The sequence below is a fragment of the Danio rerio genome, chromosome 16 (assembly GCF_049306965.1).
Source record: "Danio rerio strain Tuebingen ecotype United States chromosome 16, GRCz12tu, whole genome shotgun sequence".
Lineage (NCBI taxonomy): Eukaryota > Metazoa > Chordata > Actinopteri > Cypriniformes > Danionidae > Danio > Danio rerio.
Window position 1 is genome coordinate 50390797 of NC_133191.1, and position 22741 is coordinate 50413537.

The window sequence follows — 22741 nt, forward strand, 5'->3', positions numbered from 1 at the left end:
TGATTTGATTTGATTCCAGAAGCGGGGGGCATAGTAGCTGAAAAAGCTGATTCACCCTGCTTTGTCTGAACTATTGAAATTTCTAGTTTATTTGAACCTTGAACATGTGTATATTTAATTATTTGATTTTTTTTTACTTTGTTTTACCAATTGAGTCTATGTAGTTATATAAACCTCTGTTATGCTCTGCATCTTTTTATGTACACCTCTACACTGCCAAACCCAAAAAGTTAATGTAACTCAAACTATTTGAGGAAACCGATTGCAACAAACTATTCTGTTTTACAGTCTAGAATTGTTCTGCATATATCGTTAACAATAAATGTATTTTTTTAAGTAAACAAAAAACAGTATTCTCCTTTTACACCTCCAAAACAGCAGACGGCGAGGTTTTCGACCAGCATTTGAATGTGACGCAGTGTCGTATAGAGTGTTCTGCGCATGCTCACAGCCGCTCACTCGCTTCTCACTCACAAGCAAGCATCATGGCGGACGTACTGGATCTTCATGAAGCGGGAGGCGAAGACTTTCCTATGGACGAGGATGGCGATGGTACAGTTTTTATGTACACTTACTTGTTGCATAGATCTTTATTTATGTGATTATATGTTTTATCAGAATATTACTAGTGGTGAATGTGTGCAATACTCGTGTTTTCTTCTGACGGCCTTGTCTTCTTAGCGCGCATGCTAATAGTTAGCTGATTCAAACCAGTCGCGCGTTGTAGTGATTCAGCTTTGTTTTTGTTTTCTGGCCTTAGAATAATGTATTTGACGGCCAATCTTCGTTTTAAGACTACTAATAATACAGATTTAGATTCAAAACTTATGGAAAATTAGTACTATGTTGTAGTCGCGTTTAAAGAATGTTCTCTTCACTTTTTATTCAGTCATTTATCATTTCTGTAAAAGTTTTCTTTTTTAAAATGTAACGTTACATACAGTGTGTTTGTTAACAGGTTAGCATGACCCTTATGAATGATTGTTTTTCTTTGTCTTTCAGAGAGCATTCATAAGTTAAAAGAGAAAGCCAAGAAGAGGAAAGGTCGTGGATTTGGATCTGGTAAGTTTTGTGTGTGTGTGTGTGTGTGTGTGTGTGTGTGTGTGTGTGTGTGTGTGTGTGTGTGTGTGTGTGTGTGTGTGTGTGTGTGTGTGTGTGTGTGTGTGTGTGTGTGTGTGTGTGTGCGTGCGTGTGTGCGTGCGTGTGTGTGTGTGTGTGTGCGTGCGCGCGCGTTTAAATGATCGTCTTAATGCATCATGTGCTTATGTTTGCTGCTTTATTTCTCAGAGGAAGGAGCCAGATCTAGAGTCAGAGAGGACTATGACACAGTAGAACAGGATGGAGATGAGCCTGGACCACAGAGATGTAAGTGTAACTCTAATTTCATTTCAGAGGTTGCATATTTTATTATTATTATTATTAAATTGAGAATATACAATCAGAGTAAATTATAAAGAGAATCGAGAAGAAAAAAATACAAAAAAAAAAGCCTTTGACTAGTTTCAAGTAATACTGCACTAAGCAAAATATTTTTAAAAAGGTATTGGTTTTGAAAATTTACATTTATATAAATAAAATTTTCATAATAAGATAAAAAGATTAAGATTTTTTTTTCCATGTAAAGTTTCTTTTTTTTATAATTAGCCAAACCAAACATTTTCCCATAGTAAGGAATCTTACTAAGAGAGTATTCACTGGATATGTACAATGAATAATTCTAGATGAAACTTCCTTTATCTTATTTTTCAAGTAGCTATTTAGAATGAGTCATATTTTTTCAAGTCAATGTCAGAAACAAAGGAATTCCAATAAAAAGTAACATTTTGAACTCATGGGCTGCATCCTCTGAAGGATGTATTCAAAGGGTGCTGCGTCTTACTAAAAAGTGATTTTATAGACCAGTGGTCACCAAACTTGTTTCTGGAGGGCCGGTGTCCTGTTGATTTTAGCTCCAACCCTAATCAAACACCTGAACAAGCTAATCAAGGTCTTACTTGGTATACTTGAATCATCCAGGCAGATGTGTTGAGGCAAGTTGGAGCTAAACCCTGCAGGGACACCGGCCCTCCAGGACTGAGATTGGTGACCCCTGTTATAGACAGTTTACATTTTTAAGTCTACATGTTTGGATTTAAGGAATTAGACTCCCAGCTTTTGTAAACCTTGCTTTGCCTTCAGATTGCTTAAAATATGTTTTTAAATCAATAAAAAAAAAGTCATTTCAAATTTTATTATAAATTCTAGGTGATGAGATCTGTCCTTTGTAGGCTAGATCATCTCAGTTCAGAATGCTCTGTTTGGCCTGTGAGGACTCACCTTTGAAGTCTGCATCCAAATGACACACAGCATATGTATAATCTACTTGGGCTTGTTATTAGTTAAAATGATGTCAAAATAAATACTTTATTGTCTTGCCTCATGCTTTATATTCAGGGTTCCCACTCTTCTTGAATTTCAGACATACAAATTCAAGGACTGGAAAATTCTTCAAAACTAACACTAATCCTTGGAAGTGCTTGAATTAAATTAGTCTATGGGGTCATTTCAGCAGTTGTGCTGCTGTCAAATATAGAATGAAAAAGCAATGAGAATTTGCTAAATATTTAAGAGATAAGCATTTCAGAATAGGGATACTCTTATTAATCGTTAACCGAAAGGGTGTGTTTTTAACTGATAAACAATATTGCATGTATTTAAAAAGTTTGGCTGCATAAGGAGTCAATCACAGCAAACACGCTTTTTGTGTTAAGAGCGGCATCTTTTGAATGGTTTTCTAATGGGCCTTGAGCGTTTTGCGGAGCCTTGCACGCCTCACATTTTAGCTGTTGTGTGCTGTGTACTCGCTGTTGAAAAAGGTCAACTCTGAGCAGAAAAGGCATGTTATGTCAGTTTCGTGTTTTTTTTTTTTTTTCCCAATCAAATAAAAGCAGAGTTTCAGTTGTCGAGTTCCGATGCATATTTTCTGTGGAGCGATCTATTTTAGGTAGCCTGCTATTTTTATTTAACGGAAGAAAAAACGTGATTGGACAAACAACATCTGCCGGTTCTTAAAAAGGATTCAGTCAGTGTTTTCATTTTGTATTCTAAACTTGTCATTTAAGTGAAAGATATCTAGGGCAGGAATATTTTTTGATTCTTTTTATTTAGTTTATTCTGTTTTTCCTAGCCGTTGGAAATGCTGCAGGTGCTTGAAGATGTGCTGATGTTCTGTATGCTGTTGTTCACATGTTAAAATAAATTAGTATTTTAAAATGCTATATTTAATGTGTCGGACACAAAATAGACACATCATTTTTTTGATTACATAGTTTAATATTAATCTGACCAGTTAACCGTTACTATTCAGTTAACAAGCGGCGGATGGCAAAATTAACTGAAATGAACATCCATATTTCAGAAAACACAGTTACATATCAACAGCTGTTTTTAATTTAACAAGTACTTTTTTTTTTTAAATGACACAATTAAAACTTTGTCATCACACTGTTATTTTAATGTAAGCATTAAGTGTAAGTGAATTAGTACAGTAAGGACTTTTGTGGTGCTACATATGCTGGCAGTGTAAATTACAAATGTGCTTGATTTTAAAATAATAGTACTTTAAAGTGTCTTTGAATCTACTGTTTATAAATGAATGTTATCCCTTCACATTACATTGAATATACTTTGGGTTTACAAATAATCCTGGGTTCTCATACGCCTTGCTTTACATTTCACACTGTAGCATTCTGAACCCTGCGTTGGCATTTTTATTTGCAGTATGATTGTCATTGATTGGAAGTATACAACATGACATGGCTTCAACAAGAAGGATCTAGTATTGCATATGCTCATACTATATATGAGCATACATACAACATGTCATTAGTCGGCCATGTTGGAGAGCAGAATGTAAACAATGCCACAGAACCAGATGAGACCTGCATATTTTTCATACTGTATTAATTAGTCGGGCATGGGAAAAAATAACTTTAGTAAGTAGTTTACTATAGACTGCCAAAACATTAGTAATGGTTCCATCAATATGTTGTGCACATTTTAGATAAGGTCTTTATAACTTTCAGTTGATGTGCTGTAAGAGAGACCCACTGTGGATTTGATCTGCATTGTTGCGCTTTTGTACAAAAACAATTATTTTTGTTTTCAGCCCTTAGCTTAAAAAAAATATTCTGTCAGATTCTGTCTTGCCTTAGTGATAGAAGAAAATTTGTTAGTTTACTGGAAAAGATATTGTAAAGCATTTGAACAATTGTAACTTGTTTTGATGTGATTTCAGCTGTTGAAGGATGGATTCTGTTTGTGACCGGTGTTCACGAGGAGGCAACAGAGGAGGATGTCCACGACAAGTTTGCAGAGTTTGGAGAAATCAAGAACTTGCATTTAAATTTGGACAGGAGAACCGGTTACCTTAAGGTAAGATTTTCTTTTTTACTTTTTTGGTTCAGTAGCATATACACTCACAGTCCACTTTATTAGGTACACCTTACTAGTACTGGGTTGGACCACATTTTGCCTTCTGAACTGCCTTAATCCTTCATATCATAGATTCAACAAGGTACTTTATATATAAATATTCCTTAGATTTTGCTCCATATTTACATGACAGCCTCACACAGTTGCTGCAGATATGTCGGCTGCACATACACGATGCAAATCTCCCGTTCTACCACATCCCAAAGTTGCTCTATTGGATTGAGGATCTGGTGACTGGGGAAGCCATTTAAGTACAATGAACTCATTGTCATGTTCAAGAAACCAGTCTGAGATGATTCACGCTTTATGACATAAAGTGTTATCCTGCTAGAAGTATCTCCCAGAAGATGAGTATACTGTGGTTATAAAAAGATGGACATGGTCAGCAACAATAGCCTGTGGCGTTGACACGATGCTCAATTGGTACTAATGGGCCCAAAGTATGCCAAGAAAATCTCCTGTACGCCATTACACCACCACCAGCCTTATTCGTTGATATAATGCAGGATGGATCCATGCTTTCATGTTGTTGACGCCAAATTCTGACCTACCTATCCGAATGTCACAGCAGAAATCGAGACTTGTCTGACCAGGCAACGTTTTTCCAATCTTTTATCGTCCAATTTTGGTGTGTCTTTGTGAATTGTAGCCTCAGTTTCCTGTTCTTAGCTGACAGTAGTGGCACCTAGTGTGGTCTTCTGCTGCTGTAGCCCATCTACCTCAAGGTTGGACATGTTGTGTGTTCAGAGATGCTCTTCTGCAGACCTCGGTTGTAAAGTGTGTTAGAGAATTGAACAGTATTTGAGTTACTGTTAGCTGGAACCAGTATGGCCATTCTCCTCTGGCACCAACAAGGCATTTGTGCCCACAGAACAGCCTCTCATTGGATATTTGATCTTTTTCAGACCATTCTCTGTAAAGCCTAGAGATGGTTGTGCGTGAAAATTCCAGTAGATCAGCAGTTTCTGAAAAATTCAGACCAGCCCGTCTGACACCAACAACCATGTTCAAAGTCACTTAAATCACCTTTCTTCCTCATTCTGATGCTCGGTTTGAACTCCAGCAGATCGTTTTGAACATGTCTAAATGCAGAGAGTTGCTGCCGTGTGATTGGCTAATTAGAAATATGTGTTAATGAGCAGTTAGACAGGTCTACCTAATAAAGTTAATAATAAAAGTGAATAAATAAATAAAATAATAAAGTCAGTGTATGTAATGATAGTCTGGGTAAAAAGTAGGGGTGTCACGATTTCGATTTTTAATCGAAATCGATCGAAATTTATGCTCAATTTCGATTATCGAATCAAAAAATAGAATCGTTGAGGCTGCCACGCCCCCATGTCACATCAGCTTGGCTTGCCAAGCGGGAAAAAACAGGCTTGTTGAAGTGCTTGTTAAACTGCAGAAGCAGCAGACCCGTCGACAGAACTTAAACCCTCTCCTCTTTCAATGAAGTCGCCGGTGTGTAAGCATTTAGGATTTCCAGTGAGTTATGTTGACAACGTTCGTGTTGTCAAAAAAAAACACAGTTTTGCAAGCTCTGCTATGTACGTATTGCGTACGTTTCGTCCGATAGACAACACCGGCATCGCGATCCTCCGCCCGCCCCCGTTGCAAATCCGCTTGCGAAAAGTACACACTCAGGCCCTGTTTACACTGTCTTTGTTTTTAAATGGCATTTTAGAATGACAACGATTTGACATCCACAGTGGCGTGTAGCATTTCTGAGCAGCCCTCCTTCCTCTCTACCTCTGACAATGCACATCAGGTGACCACACAGACACAGACGCATACACAGCCATGCGCTCGAGACAGCAGGTCCAGGCAGTCAGAGGACTGCTTCAATCTTTCACTCACTTGTACTTAGTCATTTTAGCGAACACCTCAGATACTGTTGGCTAGTTCCTGTTGGATGTGCGTCTTTTTTTACAGATGCCATTATAACGACACAATCACTGCCTATTCACGAGTCCCGCAGAAAAAGTGATTGACAGGTGGTAATTATGTGTGTATCTTGCCTTTATTCATTTACTGTATGATTTGTTTATCGGTAAAACAAAGACTATGCAGGTCAGGTAGTTTAAACGGTAGGCTACAAATAATTAATTGGTCATTAATTAATTAATTATTCATAAAAATTAGAAAATCGAATCGTGCCTTTAGAATCGAAAATGTAATCAAATCGAGGATTTGGAGGATCGTGACACCCTTAGTAAAAAGACTTGTATATGTGTTTGTGTATAAAAAATATATATTTGCTTTAGGAGGGAAAAAAGTTCTTTCATATGACCGGTGGAAACTTTTGCAGTAACTCTAAGTGGTTGTAGATTTCCCTTACTGGAAAAATAATTTTTCTTATGTAGAGGAATTGATGAATCAGAAATCGTGCATGTTCTCGATGTTGTCCAGCAGATGGTGGTGTTTTATACAGAACACACAGTTTGACTTGACTGTGTGTTTCATTTGATTATATTGCTGTTTCTTATGGAGCCTACTGAAATTTCTCATCGGATCATTAGTTGCAACGGCTTTGTTTGTCCAGAGATGTCCATTTTAGAATTTTGCTTTTATAATAAATTTTAAAGCTCATTCTGTCTGCATTGTTTACATGTCATATTAAGTATTGATTATTCAAAACTTTCATATCTAAGAAATCTAATCATGTTCCATTAAAAATATACTCTTGAACTGGTTAATTTGCATTATGATAATATCTTGGGCATACTGTATAAATTGGAGAGTTTAAATGTTGTACATTAGAAGTATTTTGTCTATGATATTATCCTAATTGTTGTCTTTAATAATAAGCAAGCTGATATTGCAGATTGTCACTACAACAAACTTATTTATTTTGTTTTCTTATGATGTTTCTCATCATTTGCTGTGACTCATAACTATTGAAGTTGTATTTCTAGGTTTTTTTCAAGCATAAAATGTTTAGTTTGGCTGTTTTAAGACTCATGAGACCGTTCTAAAACCAGGCAACCCTTTTCATACATAGTTTAAAACATTCACTTTATTTTCATGATTTTTGTATGTTGTTTATCTGTACATTTATTACAGTTGTGGTATTTTATTTGAAGCTGTCAGTGTTAAACATACATTCAATAAAGTTAACTTAATGAAACTTAATTTATTTTTATTTTTTTCCCCATAGGGCTATGCATTGGTGGAGTACGAGACCTACAAAGAAGCACAGGCTGCAATGGAGGGTCTGAATGGTCAAGAACTTATGGGACAACCAATCAGTGTTGACTGGTGCTTTGTAAGGGGACCCCCGAAGAGCAAGAGGAGGTGAGTCAGTTTCTTATCTTGTTAAACTGGATTTATATACTCAGGCCTTTTCACTCGCAAACTTCATTTGTACTGGAGATTTGTCTTCTATTGGATTTGGTAATGATACAGGCCGTAATACAACATGACTGATGGACTGTTGTGTTTTCCTCTAGGGGTGGAAGGAGGCGCAGCAGGAGTCCTGACAGACGGCGACGCTGATTTTACCCCTGTTTGCCTCCGGTGTCTGTTTCCCAGCCGCTGTGGGATCATTTTTCAACACAGTTTGGAGTCAGATTGAAGTGTATCTCTTTAAATAAAGGTTTTAGTGGGTTTTTTCCTCGTAATTGTTAGTTTTTCAGCATCTGCCTGGTGGCATTTTGTTAATGAAGTTGCTGACACGTACATGTTAAACCTGTTGGTATTTTCAACACCATTTTATTTACTTTTTTTTTGTACAAAGTGGAAGTTCACTTTAAAATGTATGTGGATTGACATGTATTCACTCATTGAAACTCGTTGTTGTGAGTAGTGATCTGTATATTTCCAATAAATTAATTTGGATTAAAATCTGTTGCTGTCCTGCTTTTCATTTTAGCACCTTTTTAAAATAGGTTATACTTACAGTTTACTCAAATATATGCAGTAATTAACTAGTATAAGAATGAATAGCTTGAATCGACAAACTGTATGTGTAAAATGAAGTTTCTTCTGAGGTGTTTTCTACTTTGGTCCAATTTTTAGCAGGAAATTAAAAATATATTTTTTTCTTGAGTTCAAAATGTTGTCTATCATCATATGCTCTTTGCCTTTTCTGAACTAAATATTAAATAATCTTATCGTTCCAAAGTATGATTTAACAGATTAGGAATTTTTATATAATTATTAATGTTGGTAGCTGATTATGTGTTCATTACTTAAAATTGAGTGTTGTATTGTTTAAAAATTGATGAAATTATTTATTACTAGAACTTTTATTCAGTAAACAATGCCACATCTCTGTTAGGAAATTTTTAGACCACTTGTTTTCCACAGAAATGATTGCTTATCTCATAGCAAAAATAACCCATGAGGTCATGCTGGGGGAGCATGTGGAATTAACCAGACAATATAATGATGACGTTTTTCCAGCATCAGCAAATCACATCGTGACTAAGCCGGTCCCCTTAAATAAAATTGGTGCTTATTGCTTTGTCACTGTCACTCGGGTCCGATTTTCTTTCATAGGCTCCTCTAACCGATGCCCATCATGTGCAATGTGGCTAACCAACCAGCGTGGAATACTGAGATCCCACTCTCTCCTCACATTTGCCATTTACAGCCTGAAGGCGGAGCTAATGAGGAAACTCCAACTGTCATTGGCTCACGTCTATGCCTGTCAACCTCAACTCGCTCGATGATTGGCCGACACGGCTAGTTGAGTTTCCTTAGATGGGCGGATTTGTATCGCCTTGACGTTGTTGTTGTGGGAGTAAGAATGTACTTAGTCGTCAAGTCTTTATAAGACAAAAAGCAAGACGTTTCTTTGATATTTACATAACACAACAATAGCACACAACCCAAGAGGAAGTATTTTCTGCGAGCGAACAGCCAAGAGTGGGAGGAAATGAGAGAGAAATTCCGCGAGGCCGCTCGAGGTAAGCGCGCAACTGCATTAGCTTTAGCTCCGCGAGCCCGAAAAACCCTCACGAGCGTTTTGTAACGGAACCGGGTCGATTTTCTCCAGCCCCTGAGTGTCTGTGATGAAAGCAAAGTGTCTGTTATTTCCTCTACATCAATAGTTTGGCTCCGGTTTATACGTTATGTTTTGAAAAACTGTGTGAAAGTAGAGCGTTAATAAAGGAAAGTTGGCCGTTAGGTCATGTTTTAGGCTGGACACTCCGAGGGGACCACGACTGACCCTTCTTTAACTGATGAAACTAGATAAACTAGCTGTGTACAGACCATAAAAGTTTGTTACAAGTCTCATCAGTCGCTCTAAATTGTGCACGAGAACATTTGGTAACAGTAATTGAGCTAACGCAGTATTTGTACCTCAGCAACTTTGGGAGACACTCATACTGTCTGCTAGCCGAGCTGCTAACTAACTGGTCAAGCAATGACAGTTTTCGAGATGGACGAAGTGTGCAGTTTTAAATGTTGAGAGAATAAGAACTTAATTGTGTTTAAATGGCTATCAAATGCTAGCATGTCTCTCCTTTCTTCCACTTGACCCTTCATGCCTCACTGGTATTTTGTTGTCATGTCTGTGTGTTCTGTATTGTACGCGGACCAGTCAATCATATTTGATTAGCATCTGTTTTATAGTTTGTAACGTTATATTGAATACAGCGTGTGTTCCATACGTTTCCACTGTGTGTAAGTGACTGAGGTAAAGTTGGTTTTATATTCACACATTAGCTCATTTAACTGTCTCTGTATTGTTTACCACGCTAATTTGAATATTCATGCAGAATTAGCATGGAAGTATAATTTCAAATCAACATTATCACTTTCTAATTGACCAAACAATGTTTTACTTTGATGGTCATCAGCTGCTAATATGATTTCAGTATTTAGAATTTACAAAGAATACATTTTTGAAATGATATTCTTAAGGAGAATGTCTGAATATCCGAATATAAATCCAACTTTTGCTGTATTTGTAAGTGTATTATTTATCTGCCTGTCATCATTGAGCTAAATATCATACACTTCCAAAATGTATTGATTAGGAAAAAGCATCTATCTCTCTGTACCGTAATTGAATATGTTGGGCAGTTTTAGCTGGACGAATGAAAATATATGTTTATACACTGTAATATTTACTAATTAAACAATTTGATCTATGATATTACTATTATTTGAAGATCAAGAACATTTTGAGGAATGTAAACAGTAACTGACCTAATACCTGTATTACATTTTTAACTTCCAAAGCTTCCAAGAATCCAAAAATATCCACATATTGATAATGCTGTGATAGCTGCTTTAATATTAAGGTTTGATTAAATTGCCTCTTGTTACAGTTATAGAATAGTTTAATAATATGATAGTAGTAATAATATGATTTTAAGATTAATGGTAGTAATAATATGATTTCAGTATGTAGAATTTGCTAATTTGCTAAGCTTTTCTGAAATTATATTAAGGAGAATGCCTGAATATCTGAATATAAATCCAACTTTGCCTCTATGTGTAAGTGTATTGTTTATCTGCCTGTTATTGTTGAGGTTAATATCATACACTTTCAACATATATTACAAATATATTTATTAGGAAGAATAATCTGTCTCTTTGTACTATAATTAGATTTGTTGTGTAGTTTTAGCTCGATGAATGAATATATTCTATGTTGAAGGTGTACTTGCACAGTAATATTTATTAATTAAACAGATTTGCTTTATGATATTACTATTATTTGATTATATAGACCATTTTCAGGGATGTAAACGATAACAATGGTCCTAGACTATTTCCTGTATTACATTTTTAATTTCCAAAGCTTCCAAAAATAAAACAAAAAAATCCACAAATTGATGATGTTATGATAGCTCTTTTAATATTAAGATTTGATTAAATTGCCTCTTGTTACAGTTACGGAATAGTTTAATAATATGATACTAGTAATAATATGATTTTAAGATTAATGGTAGTAATAATATGATTTCAGTATTTAGAATTTGCTAAGAATGCTTTTCTGAAATTATATTAAAGAGAATGTCTGAATATCTGAATATAAATCCAACTTTTCCTCTATGTGTAAGTGTATTGTTTATGCCTGCTATTATTAAGCTGAATATCATACAATTCCAAAATATAAAACATATATATTCATTAGGAAGAAGAAGAATCTATCTCTCTGTATCATAATTAGATTTGTTGTGCAGTTTTAGCTGGACAAATGATAATATATTATGTTGAAGGTGTTTATACACAGTAATATTTACTAATTACCATATTTGCTCTATGATATTACTATTGTTTAAAGATATAGACCATTTTGAGGGATGTAAACAATAACAGTGGTCCTAACCTATTTGCTCTATTACATTTTTAACTTCCAAATCTTCTAAGAATCCAAAAATATCCTCATATTGATAAATAATGTTATAATAGCTCTTTTAATATAAAAATATGATTAATGTGCCTCTTGTTACAGTTACAAAATAGTTAAACAACAAGAAGGAAATGTTCATAGGCCAGTGACAATGCCACATTAAAAAGTTCTATACAAGTGTATTAAGATAAATTATTTGTAAACAAATATAAAGGAACAGCACTGTTAAGAAATTTGCATCATCAGCCATCTAGCAACTTTAGTTTTAATTGACATAGAAGGGGTTGGGTTGTTACATCACATGTCGTGCAGTTGACTGATAAAATATTCAAATAAGCATGCCTTTCTTTGTTAGAGTGTTTAAACCAACAGTTGATGAACCACAGGGCCTGGGCATCAAATGAGAGTAAAGAAAAAAACACAAAAGTCACAATTATATACATTAATGGGTGTCATTTTGTAAAATGTAAAATCGATTAACTTAATTGTTTTTTACAAACTTAAGTGTATTGAACATAAAAGTTGTTCCCCAAAAAAACTTGAGATTTGTGAAACAAATAGTTTGGACTAGCAGTAAAATTGACTTTTTTAACTGTAGTTTACATAAATGAAATTTAGTGCATGTTTTAAGGTAGTATTTGATAGCGATAAGCGATCAAAATAGCATTATGTATTGTTTCAATTATGGACATATTTTTAATGGACAGAATATGAAGGGCGAGACTTTGTTTATTATCCAAAGTAACTATACATGTCTTTTTCTACCAATTATTGGACAGGAGGGGCACAGTATTATGCTTAGTAGTCACACCTAAACTCATAAATCAGACAAAATTATTGTCTATGTAATTTAAGAATTATTAGGGGTTCAAGCGCGAAGAGCTGAAATTCTGTTGTTTTTGTTAAGATTATTATTATTTATTTATTTTTTTTTTGGCAGAGTTTTATCGTCAGACCAAACCGTAAGGCCTAGAGAACTGAAATTTGTTCAGATGGTAGTGCTCCGGCACACTACATCCTCACCAAAAATCAGCTAAACAGCCCATAAGTGGTGCTATAGAGCCCATAACGCTAATATTAGTGCTAATAACTCCTAGTTGTAGACTCTAAAACAATACATATTAGAAATCCTTGGCTCAAAGTAATGGCTGGCTTACACTGAGATTTTTTATGATCTTAAATGATTGTAGCATGTTGGACTGGAAGAAACATGGCTCCCATGTCACACTGTAAGACAGGGGTCACCAATCTTGTTCCTGGAGGGCCAGTGTCCTGCAGATTTTAGCTCCAACCCTAATCAAACACACCTGAACAAGCTAATCAAGGTCTTAATAAATATACTTGAAACCTCCAGGCAGGTGTGTTGAGGCAAGTTGGAGTTAAACCCTGCAGGCACACCGGCCCTCCAGGACCGAGATTGGTGACCCCTGCTGTAAGATCTCAGCGGTCATAAAGTCAGACTGAACGACAATGAAGACGTGCAAACACAAAAGAAAACGCACCCGGAGTTTGACGTCATCCACCTGTGACACTTTCACTATCCCACGTTCTGAAATGATTCCTCACAGCAAACGTAAACAATCTGTTGCGGCAATTTTGCACACAGCGTGTCACCTGTTGTCAGGCACAAATATTTATCGCTGTCAGCAAAAGGTTCATAAAGCTTTTTAGCTTTTGTGCGGATGATGTTGGTGTCCAGCATAGGCATGGGACGATAACCGGTTTCAAGGTTTACCGTGGTTTGGAAAAGTCAAGGTTTTAAAACCGCCAAAATGTTCTGTTATACCGTTCCTGAGGTATGTGTAAGGGTTTTTGATGTGTTTTTATTTATTGTAAAGAAATCGGTGTTATTTAAACTAATGAAGACAGCAGTCAATGTTTCCTAAAATAAAGTATATTGTTTTCAATGGGGGGAAATTTGTTGTTTTCATAAAAAACTTATTTTACAGCAGTAATCACGGTACTGTAAAATTGTGAAACTGATATTTTTTATCTAAGGTTATCATACTGTCAGAAACTTAAACTGATTCATGCCTTGTCCAGCATCCTATTCTTTTTCCTGTAGTCACTGATCCACAAAGCTGAAGCAGACTCCATCCTTAAGGGGGGCACACATCGGATGCGCCTCGCACATGACAGTTGGACACACACTGGGCGCGCACATCGCATGTTATTTAAAATGAAATTATTAAAAATGGCGCTCTGTGGCTTGGCAGAAATATGAACAGAGTTGTAGCTGAGCATCGCAGACAGTGGTGTGCGTGACCCTGATATAAACTTATAATTACAATTCTAAAATGAGTGATGCTGCACATTTGGATTGTCACCCCCTTTTCGATGATCTAGCTGCGGACAGTTACAACCCCTTTTGTATCCTTGTTGTAACTTGCACTCCTACCGATTGACAATTTATGTTAATTTGGCAAGCTTAAAGCATTCTGTACTGTACAGGAGACATAGAGTAGATTGATTGACAATGGTCTACTGCCAATCAGGGAATAAAACAATGCGCTGTAAAAAAAAAATAAGCATGTCAAATTGCACTAAAAAATCCCAAGGCCACTAAAGGTGCACAGCGTTATAGCAAGGGACCACTGTACACAAAACTGAAAAGTCTCTAATTAAAGTGGACCCATTCAGAGTTTAAAACAGAGCTGTATATGTTTTATTGAGATTTGTATTAACATTTTTTGTTGTACCATTACACCTCTTGAGTCAATGTAAAGTATAAAACTACTATTCTGGAAAACAACAGGCCACTCCATGAATAAGAAAAGTATTCCTTGTATAGTTTATATGTACATTGCTGCAACCAGTCAATGACAGCTGAAATGTTCTGCAGTGGTATTGTACCCGCCTCAGCTCAGCTGCAGAGTTTTTTTAACATGTACATGAAATTGTATGGAATTTAACTGTCCTACTTTTTTTTTTTTCTTCTTCGCTCTTTCTGTAGGAATTTGACAGATATCAGAGTGTGGGGCGCTCATTACCAAACCCCGCTTAAAATGAAAGCTGTGGGCACTTGCTGCCATGGTTTGAATCCTTACAATGTGTGGGTACGGTTACTCTCAGCCCTGAATTATTCAGCTCTGTATTTACAAGCTCTTTTGTCAGCTTGTTGTTCAGTAAAGGCAGCCACCCCTAAACATGAAAGTAGGACATGCAAACAAAGTCTTGGGGATTTAGACTGTTCTGGCTTGTTTTTTTTTCTTCTTCTGTGTAGACCTTGAGAATCTTAGTAGCTATAAGTCATCATAGTTTTAACACAGACCCACACATCAGCAACATTATGTTTGATAATTGCATTTGCCTAGATTAAATTTCTTGTTCTCTTTAGCGTTAATTAAGCCTTTGTTGAGGGGTAATATGTTGTACTTTTCTACTTCAGTTTCTTTTAACTTCTTGGAAGTTCATGTTCACTGAACAAAAAATGATATGCCATGCACTTTCTAGATTAGTATGAAGTCTTAAAAGCTGCATGAACAATTATCATATGATTAGAAAAATGCAGTTTAGTTGGAGTTAAACCTGTCACACCCCATTACAGTTTAAACGGTGTATCTATAGCTGCTTTTCATTGTCCAGAACTTCATGGTTTGTTTAAAGCAAGATCTTATAATACTTTAATTGTCATGTAGTCCTGCTAACCTTGAAATCATTTATTAGTCATTGTGATGTAATACATTTAATAGGCTGTTATTTTAATTCATAGTGCTTTAGACTAATTATTGGATGTTTGTGTGTGTGCCGGGGGGGGTTGATCACGAATGCGATCAACTATGCATGAATATGTCTATTAGTGTTTCCTCTAGGATTTTTTCCAGCTGTGGTGGCAGACCAACTTCCCGTGGTGTTATTTTAATGACAAATGTCATGAGCACAGTATTACAAGTCGAAATCGCATTTATGTAATGCCTACAGCATGCGAATCTCTTTGCTTGCGCGCAGATTTCCTCTGCTCGTGCACAAAACTTCTTGCACGCCCCCTCAAGCGCAGATCTTCTTGTGCGGTCTCAAATAAATGCTGCTGAAGTGCGATTTAGTGTGTTTGTGTAACAAGTATGTCTTAAACATTTATAAGATTTGCTAGGAATATTTATGAATGTCTCCAATAAAACTACAGAGCGATATTAATGCGTCCTGAAGTGAAGTGAAACAGTTATACGTCTTGTTTGCTGGCCTCACGCATCACGCACCTGTCAGTAAATTCGTCAGCACGTAATCTTAAAGGGTTAAACAAGTAAGGCACAGCACTACTACGGTTACAGAAAAGTTCGCGCTGATATAATTCATTTACCTTTTAATACGTTTTGGTGTGATAATCACCTGCTATTAAAAAAAACACGACTGAATGTTTGAATGAGAAGTTATAATGTAGCCGTGGCGGGATCAATTTTGCTGTGGCGCCTTGCCATGGAAGAATGAATGTAGCAGAAACCATGTGTCTATGTACTAAACAGACTAGTACTAGGTATGCTTAATAATATTGGAAAAAACTAACATTGCATTATTTGTTTTTTCTGCAGTATAATCTCACAAGATGACTATTAATTCATGATGTAACATTTATTAGATCATTTTGTAGGTGCATAAAATAAAAAACCATAAAAAAAATATACAAAACAAACTGAATTAACACATAGAATAAAACAATAGAACGGATAATGATGAAATAAATGGTTTTCACTGGAGACGTGCAGTATTAGGATACAAAGATTCAATAATCAAATGCAAAGCAACACTGCAAAATCTTCACTGTACAAATAAGCGCAATTAATGTTTGTTAAAGCTGCAAACTTTCTTGTGTCCAAATTTAGGCTGTGCAATTTGGGGAAAATATTTAATTATTATTATTATTTTTTTTTTGGACGGCAATTGTGATTTTGATCTACGATTTAATTCAAGCTCAATAATCTGTAAGCCGTGTCAACAATTTTGGACGTCGTGACACAAGTTTCAATCGTTTTTTTTCGTGTATTGTGGCATAGTTTACGCCAACCGATACCATGTCTGCGTGCCCAACGCAATCTTATTGCAATTTGTAACTTTTTGATTTAGTGGCTAATTTGTATGAATTCGTACAATCCAATTCGTACAATGTAGTATGTTTATTTGTTTATCACCCAATGACGGTTGGGGTTAAGGGTGGGGTTGGGTGCCACGTCTCCTTTTTAAAATCATACATTTTCGTACAACTGATGTTATTCGTTATTTTTGTACACACATTTTATATTGCAGCCTCTTGCGATTTTAACTAATTGCAACATTTAAAATTGCGATTCGATTTCGATTCATCGCACAGCCATAGTCCAAACGGTTTAAATTGGCTTGAAACCACACAGAGGCCTTAAAGCGCATCTAAATAAAAAATCTTGCACACTATTAGATTATCGTTAAACATGACTCCACAACTTGTGTAATGAACTGTTTTATGGTTCATTATAATCACAATTTAACATTGCATATCCTGCGATGTGACTCTTGCAGATTCGCACAATGCAATATTGATGCCGAAACGAAATATTGTGTAGCAACTCGTGCGGACACACACACACACGTTTTCTTGCATTTTTCAAAAGATTCTCATATAGATGTAAACTGTGTCAAAACGGACTCTGTTTACATGCATCTATATGAAAGCTAAAAATACTGTGTTATGCAATACAGGTCAGTAATTGTCACTTTGTGAAGAAACACTGCAAATATACAGTTGTGTAATCTGGCATTGTTATTTTGGTTGTTAATGCTTGTTTGTCTTTAAACCAAACACAAATGAGTATTCGAAAGAAACACAAATATTTACAAAAGTATGTCATTTACGTTGAGAAAATAACTTTTCAGAACCCATTTCAGAAAGTTAGCATTTTCAAAACCACCACAACGCTGCTATTGTGTAAATAAAAAGCCTGAAACGCACGTCTTTCACTCTGATTTACGCTTTACTCAGAAACGCAAAGGCCACATGGAATACCTAGAAAAGTGTGTTGTTTTATGTATGATTTGCAGTAAACCGGTTGAAAGTTACATGATCTTAGTGCTTTTTCCTCTGAGTCATACTCTATTTACAGCACACCTGAAACTGAAGAACAGAGGTGGACTGTGCTCTGGAGTTCTGTGCTCCATTACTTGTTGATCCTGGCTTGTTTTAACAGTTTAGAGAGTGTTAATGATGAAAACATGCCTATAAGCATGCTAGCATAGTTCATGAGTGGAGTCAGGAATTGTTCAATAATCGTTTTATGGGTTGGGTCAGTTTGCAACACTGTGCATGCTTGTTATTTATGTGTGACCATTTAACACTGGAATTACCAGAATTCTGGGGGCGGCACAGTGGCTCAGGGGTTAGCACTATCGCCTCACTGCAAGAAGGTTGCTGGTTCAAGTCCCAGTTGGCATTTCAGTGTGGAGTTTGCATGTTCTCCTCATGTTGGTGTGGGTTTCTTTCAGGTGCACAGTCCAAAGACATGCGCTATAAGTGAATTGGATTAACCAAATTGGTTGTAGTGTCTGAGTGGTGTGTAAATGCGAGTGCGTATGGGTGTTTCCCAGTACTGGGTTGTGGCTGGAAGAGCATCCACTGCATAAAACATATGCTGGAATTGTTGGCAGTCCGCTGTGGCGACCCCTGACGAATCAGGGACTAAGCCAAATGAATGAATAAATGACTACCAGAATACTATAACTACTAAAATAGCCATAGCTGTTACTCTGACAGTTCAATAAGACTATAAGAGTTTTTATGTCATGTCATATTAACATTTAAAGCTTCTACTGAGATTTTTCGTTGTCATATTTGAAGTAATTATCCTAAAAATAAGATCTCTTTTTTTTTTGCTTTAAAGCCTTTAACTGTATACAATTTCCTTGACTGCCCTCAAAGGTGTGTAGCTCAAGGAAAGCAAAGTTGTTTGTGTGATGTTTTTGAACATATGTCTGATGTAAAATTATGTTTTTGCTAGCAGAAAGATTTTGTTAGCAGAAATAAGCTAGGCAACAGAGGCACGCATATTCAAAGGCACTTTGAAAAAGTAGTGTACAATAAAATCCATGCAGTTAGTTTGACCATTATGGCCATCCAAAGTCGAAATATCTAGAACTCTTTTGGGTTTTGTAGTTTTAATCAAATAACAATGTTAGAATTAAATATACACACATTTAAGATACTTGTTAGCCGTTATGTGTTTTTATTCGATCAAAGTTATTAAATAAAAAAAGACAGTGCATTGGTAGTTCTAGTGTTAATATTCCTACCTGATGCTTGTATTGAGTTCCTGGCATAACTAATATTCGTTCATTCATTCATTTTCATTTGGCTTAGTTCCTTATTTGGGTTGTCACAGCGGAATGAACCACCAAATATTCCATCATATGCTTTATGCAGCGGATGCCCTTTCAGCCACAACCCAGTACGGGGAAACACCCTTACATTCATTTACACACACACACACACACACACGCACACACACACACTACGGCTAATTTAGTTTATCCAATTCACTTATAGCGCATGTCTTTGCAGTTTGCACTGTGGGGAAAGCCAGATAACACAGAGACTCGAACCAGCGACCTTCTTGCTGTGAGATGACAGTACTACCCACTGAGCCAGCCTTCATAAGTAAGGTGTAATTGCCTATTTTGTTTGTTTATGCTTTAATTTAGAACAAACTGTGAGCTGGTTGTTAGGCAAGAACCTGCAGGTGTCGGTTGTTAATTATGAAAATTTAAGTGGTGTCCCCTCACCAGTGGGCCTGTGAGCAGCTGGTGAATGAGAGCAGGTGGGGCAGTGACTCTGTATCACTTTCAGTGTTATCCACTGAGCCCAAATGCTCACACAACAATCATCTGCCTCAACAAACATGGACACTTTATAAAAGAGCCCCTATTATGGGTTTTTGTAAATGACCTTTCACGCAGTGTGTAGCACATTACTAAGTGAATGAAAACATCCAGCTGAGGGGTCACCTGAAAGTGCACTGTGTTTAAAACGATTGATTCTTTAACGAAATGGTCGACTCAGAGTAGAATAAATGAATCGTATTGGGTTCTGATCTTTGGCCTGAACGCTTTTGGCCTGATTCCTCCAGATCATAACATGTAAGTGTGATTAAAATTGTTGCCTCGCTTTCTGTAGTTTGCAAAACATGTATTTAATTGTGTGTTGTAACTTGTAATCGCTTCGCATGACTTGTAATCACATATCTATTATAGATCAGTGCTTGTACTGTATCTCTCAGGTTAAACCTTCAAAGGGCTGTGCACATATTGCATCCAAAAAACGTTGAAAATGTGACGCTTACTTCTTCCTTTACCAATTTTAATGTGTTTGTGAGCTCGTGATCCCCTGCCGTTTGTTTTTGCTATGGCCACCATCAGCCTGTCCTACACACATGCAGCACGATCAATTTTCAAAATAGTTCAACTTTGTGACTGTGTGGATTACAGTTTTTTCTCAGTCGCATTGGTGCATTTCTCGCAACACTATTTACATTTGCACAACAGTTCATGCATTTTTCAGAACAATTAGTCATTTGTGTACATCATAGTAGCGGTTTCTCATTCCTTCCAGCAAATTGCAAATGCTTGTGGACATGCATCTATTGCTTTCGTACAGCTCTCTACTGTTTTATAGCATTATTATTTGCTTATGTCACGTCAGTCAAAATGAACTAAACTTGTGAATGCTGAATAATCATTCCATGTAAAACTGACAGTCCTCATTTCATTAATCAAGTCATTACATACAAAAATGTTGAACTAGTTGTCAAAATCTGTCAAGCTAATTTTATAAAATAATTTTAAATCTTTTTTTTTCTGAAAATGTCTTCTAAATTAAAAAATTTGATGAATGATTTACAGACCTGTGTATGTTGTAGGTTTAGCTCCAACATGTACTGCAGTATTGTTTACAGTTGTGCACAGCTCTACCCAAAGGAGGTTTATGTTTGTTGTGTGTGTTTATTCTGTTGCACAATGCAGTGAATAAATTATTATTTTTTTCAAAGAGCAAATGCAGTAAACGTGAAAAATACATATTCAGTGTCTTGTGCTCGGAAACCTCACTAAATGCAGTGATGTCTAACTTTACTGTAGTTTTTAAATGCTGTGCAAATAGTATATAGTACTGTCTTGAGCATTTTCAGGAAGTGTCAGCAAAATCTGACTTTTTTTGCATTGGAAAAAATTTCCCCGAGTAAACTCATAATGAAAACACGACAAAGCCATTTGACTATCTTGATCATAAACAATGGTGTCAGGACTTTTTATCTTGATGACACTTTCAGGGACATAAATGCTTGCTTTTTAGGAATGTGCGATCCATTTTGAGCAAGTGACGCGCTTTTGCAGGTTATCAGCTAGGTTTTGCAGTTTCCACTAAAGCAACTACGATAAACTGTAATACTGGATGTGTGTCGTTTTTAATACTTAGGGTTAGCGTTAAGAGTAGAGTAATATGCTGGTGTTCAACTGCATTGCTTTATTGCTTTCCTGCATTGGGCTCTCGCATACTATGCTACTTCATAGCAGTGTTGGGCGTTTCTCTCAACCCAGTCGACCAATCACAACAGACTGGGTCATCGGACCAATCACAGCAGGATAGCCTAACACAAAGGAGGGGTTTGGAAACAAATGAATCGCAGAACGAATCCTAATAGGAGTCGTTTTGATAATTAGGTAAAAATCAATGCATATTATAAGACAATAAGAGTGTTTTTTTGACCTTGCATGCATATCAGCCTTTTGTTGGAAACTCCAAAATCAAAATATGACCTTTTATAATGCATAATAGGGGCTCGTTAAATTCATTCAAGTTCTATAGCTATAAACTTTTATATTCTTAAATGTATAGACTGTTTTAATTGGATGGTAAGTCAGTCAGAGTAGCACGGTTGTGCCCTTGTGCCAAGCACTCGGTTGAGCAGGTTGCTCCAAGGGTATCGACCCTAGATAAAAGTGACTGGCTGCTCACATCATGTCTAGTCAGACAGTCTCTCACTTGTGTTTGATTTCTTCACGTTAAGCTGGAGCTTTAAAATTCAGCTTCTTTGTTTCCGCAGCACTGAGCTTCCTGGAACTAACCGTTCTGTTTCTCCAAAGGGCCATGTGATGACAGCCAGTGCCCACGGTTTGATTCATTACTCTGGAGAGTCCCTCTAGCAGCATACCTTGCTGGCCCAGACCTATGCGTCAACTTCACAGTGTTCTTTAAGAAACCGCTGTTCTTAAGAGCACCACAGATTATACAGTGCAACAAAAGCAGAACCGCTAGTTTCAGACATCGGCCAGAAAGTCAAATAAACAAGATTGCCCTTGCAACCGTCAGTTTACCCAAACCACAAGGGCTGAGGCTGTCACTGGGCCCTGTGCCTGGTGTGAAAGTGTGTTGATCACATGTCTCATTCCTCATGCCCTGAACATCAGTCTTGATCCAGAGCAGCCGTAATCCTATCTCCGAGTAGCTGAAGAGGAGTCTTTTGCCTTGAGTGACATCACAGGATTGACGTAAAGATGCCTGGCCGTGGAGCTTACAGCACGTGGAGATTCACATGAGCAGCAGATGCCTTAGGCTGTGGATAATTCTTGTTGAGCTGCAGTTATGCACACTTTAGACTCGTCGGATGGTTGCCATTGGTTATACGTTGGTTTACTGAAGAAATATTATTTACTCTGATTAAAGGTCACTTCTTGGTTTGTTTGAAGTGTTTTATTTGAACGCAAAGCACTTAAGCTCGACTTGCTTCAATGTTTTGTACTGATCATAGTAGACTTCTTTTGCTTGACACTATGTAATGTCTCATTAATTACATGTAGCTTTCAGGAAAGATGTGTACGACTCAAAACGCAAACCACACCATGCCAACTTAACGTAGATTGCATAACCAAGAAAATACAACAACAAAGTCACTTGAATTCAGCGATCAAGTAACAATTGCATCCTTTGTACGAGTCCTTGCTAGT

At 36.6% G+C, this 22741-nt stretch overlaps 2 protein-coding genes across 9 annotated transcripts in view; both read left to right on the plus strand.

The window, feature by feature from the left end:
* The first annotated feature begins 464 nt into the window (after nt 1-464).
* Nucleotides 465-8310, plus strand: rbm8a (RNA binding motif protein 8A). The gene is given in 6 exon segments (NM_001013345.1): nt 465-552; nt 1003-1062; nt 1288-1365; nt 4277-4413; nt 7631-7767; nt 7923-8310. Coding segments are annotated over 6 exon segments (525 nt in total). The 5' UTR covers nt 465-485; the 3' UTR covers nt 7969-8310.
* An 862-nt stretch (nt 8311-9172) lies between these two features.
* Nucleotides 9173-22741, plus strand: part of otud7b (OTU deubiquitinase 7B) — a 52588-nt gene continuing 39019 nt past the window's right edge. For 7 of the 8 annotated variants that reach the window (XM_005158386.6, XM_021466757.3, XM_005158389.6 and 4 more), the window contains exon 1: nt 9173-9383. The gene's annotated coding sequence lies outside the window, so the exon portion shown is untranslated. 8 annotated transcript variants of the gene reach the window in all.